The 17,795-nt window shown below is 41.8% G+C and overlaps 1 protein-coding gene across 1 annotated transcript in view; it reads right to left on the minus strand.

Moving 5' to 3' along the window:
* Positions 1 to 609: 609 nt before the first annotated feature.
* Positions 610 to 17,795, minus strand: part of XDH (xanthine dehydrogenase) — an 81,631-nt gene continuing 64,445 nt past the window's right edge. The window contains exons 29-37 of the mRNA XM_019483099.2: positions 17,167 to 17,262; positions 15,975 to 16,103; positions 15,239 to 15,313; positions 13,207 to 13,259; positions 11,759 to 11,873; positions 10,986 to 11,051; positions 8,604 to 8,792; positions 7,226 to 7,393; positions 610 to 5,966 (exon numbers count right to left, since the gene is read on the minus strand). Coding sequence (XP_019338644.1) covers positions 5,916 to 5,966; positions 7,226 to 7,393; positions 8,604 to 8,792; positions 10,986 to 11,051; positions 11,759 to 11,873; positions 13,207 to 13,259; positions 15,239 to 15,313; positions 15,975 to 16,103; positions 17,167 to 17,262 — 942 coding nt within the window. The 3' untranslated portion in view covers positions 610 to 5,915. The remainder of the gene's footprint in view (positions 5,967 to 7,225; positions 7,394 to 8,603; positions 8,793 to 10,985; positions 11,052 to 11,758; positions 11,874 to 13,206; positions 13,260 to 15,238; positions 15,314 to 15,974; positions 16,104 to 17,166; positions 17,263 to 17,795) is intronic.

A 17,795-nucleotide genomic window follows, 5' to 3' on the forward strand; every position in this document is an offset into this window, starting at 1 on the left:
GACTTTAAGCAAAAGGACGTCATGGAGATAAGTCAGTTATACTGAAGCAGTTTAGCATGGGAGAAAAGTCCTGGACTTCTTCTAGTTGAGATGTACTATCATTGTCATCAGTTTTGAGATCAATGGGGTATTGTGCAGTTTAGTTAACATGTGCATGAAACCCTGGATTTTTAAGTGGCAAATGCTACAAAAATGCAAAGGTGAACAGAAGACTCTTCCTATGCCTGAAGACAGGTGACTGTGCCCAAAAGCTTACTAAAAACTTTTTTCCAACTACTCAGTTGGTCTAATAAAAGATATCATAATCTACTCAATGAACATTGCCTACAAAAGTGCAAAGGAGCATGGCAGAATGATCCACTGGCCAGATCACCTATTTGGAATTCCAAAGACATGGTCTCTCATTCCGTCTCTGCCATTGACCAGCTGGATGAGTGTAGGTTTTTGTGCCTCATCTTCCCTATGTATAAAAAGGGATGAAGGTCCCTCCTTCAAAAAGTGTTTTGGAATCTACTGTTGAAAAGTACTATGCAAGAGCTTAGTAACATTATTATGTTATTATTAAAACATAGGTCACAGTTGTCATTGTTAGCACACTAGTTCCAGAAGAGCTTTTAAAAAAAAAATTATTATTGCTTAGTAGTAATATTTAGTTCACGCAGAATTTCTAACACATTCATGTGACAAAGATATTGATTAACAACAATGCTCATTAAGATAATGTTAATTATTTTAGAAAACAACTGATTAAAACAGACCTAAGCAGTTAATAGAAACCTGTCTGTCTCTTACATGGAAGCCTACAAACAGACATCATACCAGGTGACCTAACATCATTCTCTGCTAGAATATCACATTACAGAGATATTTTCTAAAGTGCAATTATTGTGTACAATGCTTTATAGTCTAGCAAGAGGGTAAGGTCCAGATTTTAAGAATACAGTTTTGGATGGGGAGAAACAGAAAATGAGTCAGGACATTCCCAGCTCATTCATAACATTAATTCAGGCATCCATACTCGGTCTTACTGAAAAAACACTGAGAAAGGTAATATTTTATGTTTTTATGCGCAGACTTTTATTTAGCTGTAGCAATATTAAGTCTTATGAAATTATGACTAGATTTGTCATTCCAGACAGCAAAGGGCAGTAGTGAGAAAAAAGATCATGCTAGGAGAATGGTTCTCAAACATTTTTGTGCTGGGGACTTATTTTTAAGGTATGGGTCCTCCCTCCATTCCTGATGCCACTCTTTCCCTGAAGCAAGAGCAGTTCTCAGCTTCACTGAAGAATAATTAATGAAATGTTAAGACATTAAGGAGACAAGATGAAAACGAAGTCACCTTTCTATGTTTATTATGTTCCTTGTCCTGTCCCCACAGTTTTGGTATCTCTGCAGATATGTTTCCTCTCCCTGAAAGCAGACCTCTATGATGATCTCCCTTTCCTAAATCATGTGGATTTTTAATCCCTTTGAACTCACCTTGGTGTTTGCTCCCAATCAAGTTTCAGAATCCCATCCAACTTTGATCACAATTAAATTTACAAAAGGAATATCCTGATGAGGAAAGACATAGAACAGCTGTGCTGGGGACAGCCTGAAACCTGTTGTTTTTGAGACTGTTACTCTGAAAAACCTGAATAGATCCCTGAATTGGGATATAGTTCATGGCAAGCACCAATGTGTAGAAACTGATGGATCAGGAATACTTTACCCTTTTGACAGAGCGGCTCTATTGAGCTGCACACTACAGTTTGAGAACCACTCTAACTAGCTGGAACCAAACACTGAATATTTACATAGATTAAATACATACATCTGGCAGTAATTCATATAAGTAAATCACAGATATAAGTCCCCTTTTTTGTCCAACTGAACACCAAATAGTTGTATTGATATTGGTCATTAGGGCTGTGCAAAGCTTCAGTCACCGATTTGATTCGGAGGAGATTCAGCCAGATTCGGGGGCCGAATCTCTGAATCCAATTGAGAGTCCCATTAAAAGCTCCATATCTATTTGAAGCATCCAAATCGATTCAGAAAACATTTGGGGATTCAGAGATTCAGATCAGCCAGGGACAGGCAGGCACAGCCAGGCGGCTGCAGGTTCTCCCGCAGCTCCTCCAACTGTGCCTGCCTCTTCCCGGGCTAGGGGAGCTGCAGGAGAAGCCCTCATGGCTGCCCTGCTCGACCCCATCTGCCACCCGGCCCAGCCTCCAGGCACTTAAAAAAAAAAGCCCCACACTCACCGGCTGCAACAGTCACCTGGAGCCTGGCAGCACTCAGCCCCAGCGGCCCCAGCTCCCAGAGAGCATGCAGCGCCCTGTCGAGTCACACTGCACATGTGAGTGCCAGGCAGGAGTGTGGGGGGTAATCCCTGCTGCCCCCAATGCCCCACACTGCATGGGGGGGGAGCAGGGGGGCTCTGCCATGAGTGCCCAGAGGCCCTGATTGCCACTGCTGCAGCCAGTGAGTGTGGGGGCTTTTTTTTTTTTTTTTTTTTTTTAAGTGCTGGGAGGCTGGGACCGAGCAGAGCAGCCATGGGGGCTTCTCCTGCAGCTCCCCCTGCCTGGGAAGAAGCAGGCACAGCTGGAGGAGCCATGGGAGAATCTGCAGCTGCCTAGCTGTGCCTGCCTCTCCCTGGCTGATCCAAATCACAGAATCTCTCCAAATCAGCGCCAAATCTTTTGAAGCCGATTCAGCCAAATCGAATGGGGACAGTGATTTGAATGACCGAATCGAGTCACTGTCTTCCAAATCAGCCGAATCCAAATCAAATACTTCCCTACTCGCGCAGGCCTATTGGTCATATTCTGAGTCCAGATCCAAAGGATGAGTAACAGTGCAGAAATAGGCCGAGAGACAGCAGATGCTGATTCACTCTCATTAGTTGTATCACAGTAGCACACTAAGGCCCAAATCAGAATCAGGGCCACATAAATGTTAAGCATCACAAGTGCACTGTAGGGTGATAGTGTCCCTTCTTTATTGCATACACTATCTAATGGGCAATTCATGAGTTCAGTATAATTCACAGAGGTTTGGCTTGGCAGAGGTAATACCCAGCTGATGTAATATTGCCCAGTATCCACTGGCTACTGTTAGATATTCCCTTTGTTTTGTTTGTCTATTTACTACAAATAGATTAGTGCCAGCCTTGGACTAAGAGCACCTAGGAAACTCATGAGGTTGTAATGTCTTTTTTGCTTTCTATCATCTGTTCTCATTACAGATTTTGTGTTTTGAATCCATGCCTGTCCAGAACATAAATCCACTGACTCTAGCAGCTACTGTTGCAAATAAATGGTTTCAATTGTCTTCTCCTAAGGAGAGATTCTAAAATTTTACCAATTTTCCAGAAGAAAGAACATTTTTCCCTAGGTTCCTCTGACTTTAAACATCAAGTGGAAAAAAAAACACATTTCAGTTAAGAAAAAGCCAAAGTAGCAAACAGATCAGACACAAGATACAGGCAGTCCTCAACTTACGGTGTTTCTACTTACAGTGATTCGCACTTGTGGTGCTCTGCCATTTACACCTAAGTTATTACTTACGGTGCTGAATCCTCGTGCTTGTGGCACTACAGAGAAATTTATAATGAGAAAAAGAGGGCGGCAAAACAAACATCCCTGGATCAGTTTCTCAAAAAGCCATCAAGTGGCCCTAAGTCTCCCCAAAATCTCCCCAGAAAAGCCCTTCTGAATTCCATGACCCTGATAAAGGTGTTCCTTCACCTTCTGATTAAATACAATTTTATGTGATTAGTTACTGTATTGCCCTGTTTAATTAATTTATATACAGTACACTTTAGAAAGCTTTGTACTGTACAGTGTATATCATTTATAGTTGATTAAATAGTTAATTTAAATATGGTGTTTATGGTCATTTCTATAAAATGTTGGGCATCAGGCCCTTGGTCAGGAACATAACCCCCTATTATAACATTGTTTCTATGGGAAAATCCGATTCGACCTACATCATTTCAACTTATAGCACCTTTTCCAGGAACATAACCTGCCGTAAGTGCAAGGACTGCCTGTACTTAGCATCTCCATCTTGTGTGTACAACTTCCCTTTTTAAAATGATATACATGATGTTCATAGTATTTTAAGTTAAAGATTAGTTCTAGATATTTCAAAATGTTTACCTTGGAGTGCTTAAAACGTTAAGCTTGGTTTCAATGTGCAAGAATTTTAAAGTGATAAAACAGGCCAAATTCAAATTAGAATAAAAGCCTATTAGAGTCCCTAGAGTTACATCTGCTTATACTACATATGATTACAGCCCTAAGGAGTGCAAAAAGGAAAAACATTTTAATAGTGTCACAGAACTGAGAGATGACAAGAAAGTTTGCAACAGATAAGGAGGCACAGTGGCTGCATCTACATAAGAAGCCAACTGTGCAGTTGTTACTGCACAGTCATTTAGTACTTGCTTACCTGAGTACTAAATGACTGCACAGTAACAAGTGTTACTGCACAGTCCCATCACTGCACAGGTATTTTTAGATGCTACTGCACAGTAGCAAAGAGCTGTGCAGTAGCTCATTACTACTGTGCAGTAGCGTCACCATCACGGTTTGGGCCTGGCAACATTACAGTGCTGTAGCAATGAGCTCGTTGCTACTGTGCCATAGCATCTCATGTAAACGCACCCAGTGTGTATCTGAGATCTAATACGTGCAGGTGTAAGATGTTATGACCACATAAAATCAGTCTGACATGAAGAATGACGTTTGATGGGTGGGATCTGGTGGGCCAGAGTGAAGAGGGATTTCTTACAGATGTCTGGACTGTAAGAAAAGTTCTGTATGCAAATTCCATTAATCACAAAGTGATACTGGAATCATGCATTAAACTATTTAATCAGACAGGTACATTCAGCAATATTTATGCATCCCCCTATCTTTACCAAAAACAAGTGGCTGTTTTTAAAAAAGATAGGGTTCAGGAATGGCAGGAGTGAAAACAGGTGTGTTTATCACATACAAAAGGTTGAGTTCTTGAGAGCACTGACTTCTAGAAGGCAACCTATTAATCCACAGTTGCCTTCTATTCAGATCTAGATTATGCCTCATTGGTACAGTTACCCTGTAGCTTCCCTTATTATCCAAACCTATACTTTTTCTGCGCATTTCTGTTGTCCTCAAATCTTTTCCAGAAAAGAGGTATATGGACAGAAACTAGTCAGCACTTGCTGATAAACCTCACAGCATCTCTGGCCTGGTCTTCACTAGGTAAAATAAAAAGTACTTCAACATGTGCTAACTAACTTGTGCAAAATTACTAGAATAAACAATGCAGCTGTCATTTTAACACATCATCTGGTCAAACCCTCATGGTTTTTTAACATGTGTAAAAATTACAACTTTCTTACCTAGACCCAGGTTTAAAACAGATTCGCTAACACAGGTTGAAACCCACCTTTTTTCTTCTTAGTAGGGATATGGCCTCTTTAAGCAGATTAAAAAAACAAAGGTCCTGCCTCACCCTTTTGGATGGGACAGTTCACCCGAAAAAAGGATGGTTCACCTGGATTCAACACATCTAAGTCTCCCCTGGCTTAACGTATCTCTGAATCTTATAATTGCATTAAAAAAATAAACACCTCTTCCAATATACTAGTGATAAGTATTGCTCTGATCCTTGCAGCAAACTTAAATGAACCTTGTAAAATTTTCAATTACACAGGCAGCAAAACCATCAATTTACTCTTCATTTACATTTACATCACAGCAATAATTGCCAGCAATACCCTTCCCTTAAGGAAATGATTCAACAATTGAATTAGAAAGCTTCATGAATCAATGGATGAGCCACATGAATACAGATTCCTCTCCTGCTTTACTGTTTCTCTTTTGGTCCTGTAAGGTAAAGCCAGTTTCATGAGCAGAGTTTGTTCTTCATCTTCCCTTTTATGCCCTCACAGACCATGGCTTAAAGGTCCCTGGTTCAGCAGATGGACACTGTAAAGTAAAAAAAGGGAGTAAGTAACCACCTAGGGGCACACCTTGACTTCTCTATAAAGCTAGACTGATTGGCCATTGGCAGCTATGACAAGTGCACTTTAGTCTGTTGAATATCAGAGCTCAGAATCCCGCTCCTCCGGAATGTTGAACTATACATCAGATAGAGCTAGCAATGACAAGTCTGCAACAGGCTCTGATACAGAAGATGATGCTAAATACACTAGGCATAATCCTGACCTCTTTACCAGGAGCTGAAGGCTGCTCATCTTCACAAGACAGCTCATGAGCCACAAGCAAGATGACAAGGCATTAGCTCTCAGGGTGCTACCTTTCCATTAACTACAATGAAGTTATATTTGAGTAAAGACTGGTGCCACAGTTCTGCATGTTGCTTAATCCCAGAGCCCCGCTGAACATAATGGTGCTCTACCCAGGTCCTGGAATCCACTCCTACAAATACAGGGTACTGACTGCAATGGGGTAATGCAAAGAAGCTGGCTCAGCCCACATAGGCTCAGTTGCAGGATTATGGCCTACATGAAGACTTAGAAGGAAGACTGAAGAGATTTTGATATCCACCAATAGTCATCAAGGCCTACAAATTTTTTATTTTCCATAATGGAGGTCTTTACTCTTAACGACGGGCCTGAGGTATGTATTAACATTCATCAGGGTCTCAGAGATGAAGGTGAGGAACACCATAGGGATGCCAATAAATAAATATACCAGTGCCTTTCTACTACAAAAAGTTGAAGTTACTGGAATCTGACCTATCCACATTAGCTAATAAAGATTGGGGACTGTTTACAATTTACATGCATGTGTTTTATTAAATGGACTGGAGACGGAGCTGGCTTCTAATCTTGTTAGATTGCTACTTTGATTTTTATCTCTGTTTACTTTTAGCACTTTCTTCTGTATAGACTGTTTTTACTCCTGTTTCTCCATTTTCCAGATGAGATTCAATTAACAGTTTCTCTATCAATTACTGAAGTAAAAGAAGAAGGTTTGTTGTTGTCCCTGGCAGCAATGAAAGCTCTTTGGAAATGGCTGATTTATAGACTTGCATTTCTCTTTCAGTAACATTCAAAGTACTAGCCCAAAAACCTCCCAGCTGCCTAACTAAAAGCCTCTTTGTCTGATCACATGAGCACTTCCACAGTGCTTCATACAGGACCCCGGGTGGGCTGGTGGGAGGGTGTTGCTGAACTGGACCATAGCACACTACAAAGCTGAAAGTGCCTTAAGTACTGTACCAGTTTGGTGAAGATGTCAACACAAGCATTTCGGATCCTCTCTGGGGTGGCAGGACTGTCAAGTCTGAATGGCTCTGTCAGGCCAGACTCTCTCCTCGCTGAGAAGATGGCATCTTTAATAGCATAAAACACGGAGGCAGAGAGGAACAGTGGGGGCTCTCCCACAGCCTGGGCAGACAGAAAGCATGAGAGAATCAGATGAAATCTGAAACACACCTGTCAGAGCTGGGATTGTGGGGCCCCTGGAAAGGAGGGAGGGAGGAGCAGGCCCCTGAGCAATCTTGCAAGCTCTTCTGCTTTCCCTCAATTTCCCCTGTTTGAGTGCCTTCCTGCTAACAGCACTGAGTGCATGAATAGCAGTAATTGCTGAAAAACAACTTTACTGATTTGTCAGGAAGTTTCCCTGGGGCAGGAGGAAAGGGGAGAAAGGATGGACACCATTAGCTATATGCCAATATTTAGATTATGATGTTTTGGGGGTGTTTTGGGGTGTCCCATTGAGCTAAGAATGCACCAGGCACTCTCTGAACATATGCTAGCATTGTATGTCAAACTGCAGACTACCCAATACCTATGGCATGGCCACCTATAGACACCAGTTGATCTGTCATGATGACATCTGAAGAATACTGCCAGTAGGCTATTCATCCCTTTTGGTGGGTGCATCTACACATGCGATTAATGTGAACAAATAAACTCTGGAGCTTATTGCTCCTGAGTTCATTCATGCATAGTATGTGGAGTCCTGTCAGAGCAGCCTGGGCTGGCATGCAACCCGGGGGGGGGGGGGGGGGGGGGGGGGGGGGGGGGTGTCAACCTGCCAGCCCAGGACAGCTCTGACAGGACTCCATGTGCTATGGAGTGGTTGGCTAGGGCATGAGGGTGTTTCAGAGGGCTGGCTAGGGCATGAGGGTCTACATGATTGTGAAGCAGGGACTGGGAGCTCCTGGCTGCCAGGGCAGGGGGACATTGTCCCTGCCTGGGCTCCAATGGCAGAGCTCACCCCTGCAACAGGCAGCTCCCAGGTGCAGCGAGCACTCTCCTGCCCCCTGCTGCCCAGCTGACCAAGAGCACATTTGCTCCCAGTCAGGTGTCCACATGTGCACTACTGCACAGTACGTAATCCTGAGTAAATTTGCTACTTGCATTTGCAGGTAGCAAATTTACTCATGATTAGAGCCAATTACTACGCAGTAAGCACCTGCGTATGTAGACGTGGACACTTACTGGGCAGTAATTAGCTCTACTGTGCAGTAAATTGTCTTGTGTAGACACATCCTATTACCATTAATTTGGTTCCATTGTACAGGTCTTTTAACACGCACAGTTTCCAAGAACGCATGGCTTACTAATGGGTATACAGAGCCTCCAGAGATACCTTGGATGAATAAATTGCTTTGCTATTTGGACAGTTGCGGAGAAGAGACACATAGAATTCTGATGGGATGTCTCCAAATGCAGGGATCTTGTACATTCCAGGCCCTCGGGTATATAAGTTTCCTTCAGGTGAATAGCGCAGTTCCTCCAGGGTAAAGAGCCCAATGCCCTGTACAAACGCTCCCTCTATCTGTAAAACACATGCAAAAGAGAACTTAAATTCTTCTTTTTCTCATTCACAAGAAAAAACAATGACAAATCCAAATGGGACATTTTGCAAAAGGACTTTAACCCTGATATTGTAGGCAAATAGCCATGTGGACAAAAGATTTTACCAAACAAAACTTGCTTCTTGCATGTGGATATAACACTCTGCATCTGTACACCTCTTGCCCTTTCACTTGGGAATAACATTCTTCTTCTGCCTTCACCTTAAACTTGTCATGCCCTGCAATTTCCCTGCTATGCAGATCCCAAGCCTGGCTTAGGAATTGTTTCATGTTCACTGTGTATGGAACAGTTCCTACACACACACACATGCACGCGCACAAGCAGAGTTTATGAGAGTGATTAGGGATCAAAAATTGCTAGGGGCTGTAATTATAAGATGTTTACAGCCCCTAGCAATAAATATCTGATGTTTTTATGCAGGGACTAAAATTGAATGCATGTAAACAGCTGTAGTAATGACTTCCTCTTAGGTAGGTTTAAATCTGAATGCAACTATGTATTGTATCCAATGTTAATTCAACTTTTCAGTGCAGGAAAAGCATTCTAGAAGCTGATGATGACAGAAGGTTTCTCTTAAAACAAATGATTTTACTTATTTTATTCATATCAAAATAAAATTTCTCACCGCTCTGTTATACAGTAGGTCATTGGCAAAGATATCTTTACCTCCACATTTTTCTGGGTAAGTGTCTTGATGGCGATTTGCACACCATAAGAATCAGAAAGGCTGAGGCTTCTTCAGCCACTGCTTAGATGGTGTAATGATAGGATCCTCAGAAAAGCTTCAGACTTTCCAAAAATTCTACTGGACTTGAAAGTAAACATGACTTAGATACCTAATTCACTTATGTGCTTTTGAAAAATGTACCCAACGACAGAAGAAAGATTAGCCAATGCTCTAGTAGAAAATTCCCAGATGTACTCTGGAACACAGAAGGATAGTAATGGAATTGCACAGTAACTAATGACAATAATGAAGGTTGGAAAAAGGGAAGTTAGAAAAGTGCTGGTTATAAAGACAGTGGAATCATTTTCTAGGGTATGCCTCATTCTCTTCACCAGCCCTGAACACCAATATAGAGAGAGATTGGGTTCAGGGATACTGCCTAAGGGCTGCAATGTATTTTGTGCTCCCTTATTTCCTCAGGCACCACATTTTGGTTGACCCTCCAGCCATATCATCTCTCTCCCATAGAGCCTTGACAATAAATAAGAAAATCTCTTGGAGGGACATAGGCTAAGAAGATCCTTTGAACAGCCTCCCCCTCCTCAACCTCCATGACTCAAGTTGTAAGTAGGATTTTCCCTAATAGGATTATTTTTTCCTCACAAGTGACTTCACTCTAAGTGGGAGTCTCCCTGTAACCAAGATAGGGTCCTCTGATGCACGAGGATCATTTCAGCCCTACATCCTGCATCAGTATGAGTGGAATTATACTGTATCCATGTTAACTGTTCAAGGGTGAAGACCACTGTATTCAGCCATTCACTGTGTGCAGACAGACTTCTAATCATTCAGCCAGCAGAATGCAGAAAATTCCTGAATTTATTGCCAGCAGTAATCGTAAAACATTACTTAGCTTATTACTGTACAAAAGACAGAAAAAAGCACTGCCCCTGATCAGGGAACTTACAAGCTAAGCTATTGATCTAGGTTCTAATATAGCCCCTAGTCCATGGTTATCTGAGCTATTTGAGGACTAATCCTGCAATTTTGATTCATGAACACAGTCTTTAATCATTCAAGCATTCTCAATGACTTTAATGGAATAATGACTTTGGTGGGACCAGAGACACAAAACTCAATAGGTAAATGTCCTATCTCCTTCCCTTCTCTCATAAACTTTCTCTGAGTGCATTGCTTACCTGGGGTTAAATTTAGAAACGCATCAATGTAATAATTAGCAACCACATAAGAGTCTTCATGAACAACCCCTGGTCCAGACAAGATGGTATATCAAGCAAAAAGGTTGAGTCTGTTGCTTCTCCAGTTTTGGAGATCAGTCATCAGTTCAACCAGGAAGTTTCTCTGGATAGCCTACAATGCTGTACTTGTCAAAAGGCAGTGGGAGGGAGCAAGGGTTCCCTACAAATAGCCTACGGCAGCATAAGATCAAGCATACTGAAGTTAAATAGGTGATATATAGCTTACCTGTCCTATATCTATGGCTGGGTTCAGGCTGGTGCCAACATCCATAACTATGTCGGTGCGAAGGTTCTAAGTATTAGAGGAAGTAAGGAACAAATAAGAACAAAGAATATTTAAAATTGATCATTGTGACCTTATACTTTTAGAGTCAACGTATCCAATGCCAAATGCATTTTGGTCAATGTTCCTGTTTACACACACAAACTTGTACGATATATAAGGACTTCACGCTGGGACTCATTAATTAAAAGGTGATCATCATTTTAAAAATTAATAATGAGTCTTAACTTTAATTCATCCCTGAGGTAACAGAGATGAAGCCAATTACATTTCCTTGGAGATCTGTTTGACAAATTATGCATTAATTCTGGTCTCCTAGTAATCATTGCTTTGTCTCAAACACAATAAAGGGTAGGTTCAAACAAGTTGTCATTTTTTCCTGCTGAAAACTCTCACAGCCCTATTTTGAATAATTAACTTGATTCTCTGATCTCTTACTGCTGCTTTATGCTGGTGCCTTTAATTTTACAATCTCAGATGGCTTTGCAAACATTAATTGTGCATCTCAGTTTTTCTATGAGGTAGAAAATTTTCACTTTACTATGCTTTACAGATGGTTCCATTAAGAAACAGAAAGTAAGAAATTAGCTCAAGGTCACAGAGCAAGTCAATGGCACAGCTGGAAATGGATGGACTCTCAGGACTTGCTCTAACCTTTAGACATAATCCCTTAACCTAACTGTAAAGGGTTTTTTTTAACCATCTATCCCACTCACCTTGTGGTCACCTGTCAGGCAATCTATCTCAACCTCAGAGGAAGCAACACCATATGTGAAGTAGCAGAAAGGCTTCCCTTCATTTTTATCAAAGTCATATCCAAGGTCAGGCATTCTTAATAAAAGAAAACAAGACATTTCTGGTTCCACGAGCAGTCAAAATGAATAAGTTTTGACTGAAGCACACTGAATTTCATATACATTGATTTTCTTACACTTCACCCATTTTTTCTGGGTGTGGGCTAAAAGCACAAAGAAAAATAAGGAAATAAAATCAAGACTATTTTGCATTTCATGAACTTAAAGTTCTCTCATGAAAGCTCTTTATCAATTAATCTGATGCCTCAGGACCTCCACATTTACATTGTCCTTAACCATCTTTATCCCAAGACTACAATATTGAATACTTTATTTTAGAAACAAACTTGTGTGTGTCCTGGAACTAGTTAAATTTGGGGAAGAAATGAAATTGGTCCAAATAATAAAACTGAGATGTTGAGCAATTCATTTTTTAAAAAGTAATTCCCAGCAAACCCTTTGTTATACAGCCTTGACTGTTTATATTCTTTATTAATACTGACATTTTATTAAACACTGAGAGACCTGCTTAAGTAGAAGATTAACACATTTCACAGACACAGTAGAAATTGGCTCACATCATACATTTCAGAGCATTTATTCTCAGTATTGTGTTTAATGTTTTGTGACACATTCTGTGCCTCTTAGTGATGACACAGCCTTGTTTGCCTCTAAGAGCTAAGCTGATTGATGGGACAAAAGTGCCATTTTACAGCTACACAAGAAACAATAAGAACAAGAAAGTTTTTAAATGTGGGAGTGAAATTGAAAACAAAAGGATCCGCTCATGCACTGAAGGGCAGGATGTGACTTCAAATTGACTGCTGAAAGCAATCATTAGCTTTCTGAAAGCAATAATTATCATGTTTGGGGCTTCTATAAGGGTCATATATCGGCCCCTTTTCTAGTAGGCATGGAATGTTCAATGGGCCATGAAATAAGTGCGAAGGCAGGGGCCTGGGAGCCGCAGCAAATGGTACAAACTGAGGGAACAGACTGTGATCTCATATACACCTCTTTAATTTTAGATTAACTCAACAGAAGGCAGGTGTTAGATGAACTCCTGACCTGAACAGCTGAAAGTGAGATCTGAATCTGGCACCATCTGTGGATCACAACTGTGCTCCACCAGGGATCCCTCCTCTCTAGCACAGGAAGACATTTGGAGGTACAGGTTTGACTGCTACAAACATCCTTCAGTTTAATTCTCATACAGGTGATGCATGCAGCTGCTAAGAAAACTAGAGCGGCCCTAGCCTGGTCTAGGTTGCAGTATGTGTTCCTCCCAATAACCCTTGTGGAATATGCTTGCATTTAAGCCACATTACTAAGCAAGACTGTCACTGCATTTCCCCAGCTTTAATACTCACCTATAAAACCCTGTGGCTGACAGGCTCACACAGTTGACATAGGCTGCTTGAATCTGACAAAGTAAACAGATATTTAAAGTTACTGTTATCCATCCAATTTTTGTGTCATAACTTTCTCAGAATGTGTTCCAAGAATGCAACCGCTGCAATGCCAGTGCAGTTATGATAAAGGGGTAAACTTTTGACTACTGCCTGAGGTATCATCGTTAGGCCCTATCAATTCACCCACATGCAGAGGGACTAGCACAAGACCTTTGCCTCACTTGCATTGGCTATCTGCTTAGAGAAGGGGATAAACATTTCAACTCAAAGTGAAAACTTACTTCCACTAAAGTCACAGCAATAGTCCCATGACCAGGATTTCCCCTTTGTGGCTTTCAACCCCTCCCTCCTTTTCTGTCCACCCTCCCAACATACTCTTTCAATTTCTTAATTCCTTCACCTACTTTCAAAATCTACCCCATGACTGAAGGATAAAATATTTCCCCAAGATCCTGAAAATTAAACTTTTGATTCTCAAAACTGGCTGGGAGTCTCCAACATGTAGGTATTTCAACTGAGAAGGTCCTTGACAATACAATACAAGGTGTAGCCAATCTGTAAATGTCAGGGTAAGGGAGATATTGGGTACATCTACATGTGGTGATTTAAGGCACATTAGCCATTTTTAAGATGCATTAAGGGCATGGGTCTACACGTGTGCCCCCTTAATGTGCCTTAAAAATGGCGATTTTAGGCTAATCATGCCTAAATTTAATACCTGCATTAAGCAAGTATCAAATTTAGGAGTGATTAGTTAAGATGCCTTAACGCACATGTAGACACCATAAGGTGCCTTAACACTGTGATTGAGCAGGCTGGAGGCAAGCCTGTGGGGCTGCATGCTGCCGCCAAGATGTGGCAGGTGCTGTTCTGCAAGGCACAGATGCTGGACCTGGAGCAGTGGTTCCAGCAGCAGCAGTCCCTGTCAGTGTGCGGTAAGTCAGTGGAGGGGGCAGGAGGTGCGAGGACTCCTGTCAAAGTACAAGGGACAGCCCCCCTCCCCCCCTCCCATGACTCCCTGCAGGGGAAGAGGGCAGCACAGCACAACCTTTGCAAGCCGCTTCCCCATGCCTCTCCCTCAGGGTGGATTTGGTAGCTGGGCAATGCAGCCCTGCAGGGGTGGGATGCCTCACTAGCCACCCAGGATTCAGGCACCCTAGAAGTCTGCTCTGGGACTCCTGCCCAGGACGTCAGGTGGGCTGGGACTGCATCTGCCCCCAGTGCCCACCACACTTTCCCTGCTCCACCCACCTCTGTCCCAGGCAAGTGCCTGACCTCGTCGGGTTAGATCTGAGGCCGGGGCCAGGACCAAGCTGACTGCATCCAGGGGGGCCTGGAGGCTCCCATCCCCTCAGCTGGCACAGGACTGCATCGCCTGGCGACACTACCACGGGCTCCCGGGGGCTGCCTCAGGTGCTGACCAGGGCAGACTGCCCAGCAAGCCACGTTAAGGCTCCTTAAGGTGTCCACGTATAGACGCGTGCCTAAATTGCCTTAATGCACCTTAGATTAAGGTGCATTAAGTTTAGGCACATAAAAATTTACATGCAGACATGTCCATTGTCTTCATTGAGACATGCTGAATGGGGTCTTGAAAGTTCCTAACAGAATAGTCATCTTTTTCACAAAACCACCAAACAGAGGTGTCACTCCAAGCAGGTTTGCAGTCTGATGCACTGGAACTATTTGAGATTCTTAGTTTAACTTCACTGGGGATTGAACTGCATTTGTGACAAAATCTGAATTAGCTGCTTCCAGCACACTGGGAAATTGTTTGTCAAAACCATTGCAAGAAACTAGCTGTGATCCCTTGGAGATTTAGATCTCTCATATGTATCTACTTCCAGGACCAAATTTCTGCTGCATTTCCTATCCTAAAACTTTCTGGAGCATTTCCTTAAAAAGTTGAAGAAGGGACTGTCTATAGGCTTGATTTGCCAATAAAAGGATTCTCTATATAACCCACCTGTAACAAGTGTAAACAACTTACCCAGTCTTCCCAGGATCCTTTAGGGTTAGACTGTTTGAATGGCTTCAGCCTTTTTAAAATAGTCTGGCATGCATTCTTTAAAAAAAATACATATATATTATTTTTAGAGCAGTCATGAAAAGTCAGTATGTAACATAAGGTTCAGTATTATCATGCAATCACCCTCTGCCTCAATCAATATTTCCCTTAGGACACTGATACATCAATAAAGGAACAAGGTTCAGTAACTGGGAGACTGATTATAAAGAACAGACCAAAACACAATTATTCTAAAGCTGACTGTGTTAATGACACAGGGGACCCCCATTACAAAGATAGCACTGGAAAACCATCAACTCAAAGACATTAATGATTATATCATTGCTCTATAAGAATGTCAGGTATGCTTCTTGCTGTCTGTTTAGACGGAAATTCCATCTACATGCAAGTAACATTAAACAGTGTAGCATGCCTTCAATTTAATGCCACAGTCATTATCAGGAAATTTGTCATTTATATGGCTCTCTTGCTTTCTTCACTTTACTAATTTCAGACTATAAATTTGGTGGTTAATAACAGACTGAACATGAGTGTGTCATAACAGTCTGAAATAAACATAATCATTGAGTATTCTATGTCCCTTTTTCAAGGACAGTAGGCATTCTGTGTCTTTCTAAAGCAACATAGACATGACACACTTATCTACTCTGGAGCCCTAGGCTATTATATAGAGGTGTGAGTTACTTAGTTTCCATACATAGACAGCCATCCCGTTAATGTCTGAGCTGACAGAAGCAGCTGTTGGAGACGTATTTGGGACTGTGTTAGTGCTCGTCTCACTGATGTAAATTTTCGATGTGGGAATTCCCAGAGTTCTGCTGGCAACCTGCAGAGTAACAAAAATATGACTGTTTAATACACACATTTGAGAGTCAAGGACATTCTCTAGCTAGAGTATCTATGTTGCTGACCCTAAGTATGTAACCCTACCTCTTCTCAAGCCCAAACATCAGTTGGTGATTTGTTGGTTGTGTTGCGACAAGTTGCATCTAGATTTTGAGAGGTCAAACTCAAAAACCTATGTGTGCATACGTGCTTGCAAGCATATGTATGTGCATGTATGTGTGTGCTGTCCATGTACTTGCAACCCTTTCATTCTGCAGGTAACACTTATTTATTTGGATTATTATAGTCCAAGCCATAGAGTTAACAATTACAGACATAAGAGATTCAGTTCATCTCCCTGCCAATTCAAGACTGTTGTCTATAGTAGAGTTTTGTCCTATCTATCTGTAAATATCCCAAATCAGAGCTGTCCAACTTCAAAGCCCTTGGGGGCCACACACCATGGAGGCTGCACCAGGTGCTCCATGCAGATGCTGCCACCCACCCACCCTTGTACCACATGTTCCCCCACCACTGTGTCACATAGTGCATAATCCCAAATAAATCCAGTGTAACTCCTTCCACCTCAGTGGAGTTACTCTATACCCACACTGCCATGAGAACAGCATCCATCTTTCCTGACACTTATCAGAGAAGCCAAATGCAAAAGTGAGAGAGAAAGATTAGTATAAAAATAGCATGGAAATTGCAGTTTAATGGGATCAGAGAGAAATGATCCCAACTAGGCAGTAACTAGTACAGCCTTGTTTGTTCTGCCTGGTCTAGAGTAAATTGGAAATAATAGTTTAAACTAGAGAAAGGATAAAGGGTTCTGTCAACATCAAGGGATAAAGGGTTCTGTCTGCATCATATGAAGCAGATTACAAGTCTCACTCCCCATTATTTCACTTTGGAAATCTAGCGCTATTACAGATACAGTCAAGGTGATTGTTAGGATTTGGTACCCTTTGCCATTTCAGCAGCACTTCTACCACCAGCTGGAGAGAACACTGCAAGAGTGAAAGTGCAATGATGCAATCATATGAATGATGACTCCTAATTACCTGGATCATCTTGGTGTGAAGTCCTTGACCCATCTCGGTACCACCATGCGTAAGCAGCACTGAACCATCTGTATATACATGCAGAAGAGCCCCAGCCTGCAGTAGAGATTATTTAAAAGATAAAGGGTCACCACAATTAAGCTTGTATATAGCTTAACAAATTTTATTTCCAGAGTACACAAATAAAAACTTTGGGACTTGGCTATAGAGGGGTTAGAAGCTAATTGGAGACAAACACCAAGGAACCAGGATCCTCTTTAATATTGCTCTCTTACACTCAAGCACAGTTTGGTCTTCTTCTTTAACTGAGGTTCAAATTACAGTTTTCACAACATCCGCTCACACTTTCAGTAAAATGAAGTAAAGTGAGCCAAACTGGGTCTGTCATTGGTAGGTCATGAAACAGATAAGGAACCTCTCACCCAGAATTTACAGGATGACAAAAAACCCAGCTCACCCAAAGGAATGATCCAGTGTATGTGGATAACATTGATTTTTCAATGACATCAGATCCATTCTATTTCGCATGGCTGATATCTTTGAGAGAATAAGAGGAGAAAATGGAACCAAGCAGAACGAATGTAGGTGCATTGTGGTGACTTATGAATATATGTAAACTGGGAGCTGTG

Source organism: Alligator mississippiensis, chromosome 1 (assembly GCF_030867095.1).
Source record: "Alligator mississippiensis isolate rAllMis1 chromosome 1, rAllMis1, whole genome shotgun sequence".
Taxonomy (NCBI): Eukaryota; Metazoa; Chordata; order Crocodylia; family Alligatoridae; genus Alligator; species Alligator mississippiensis.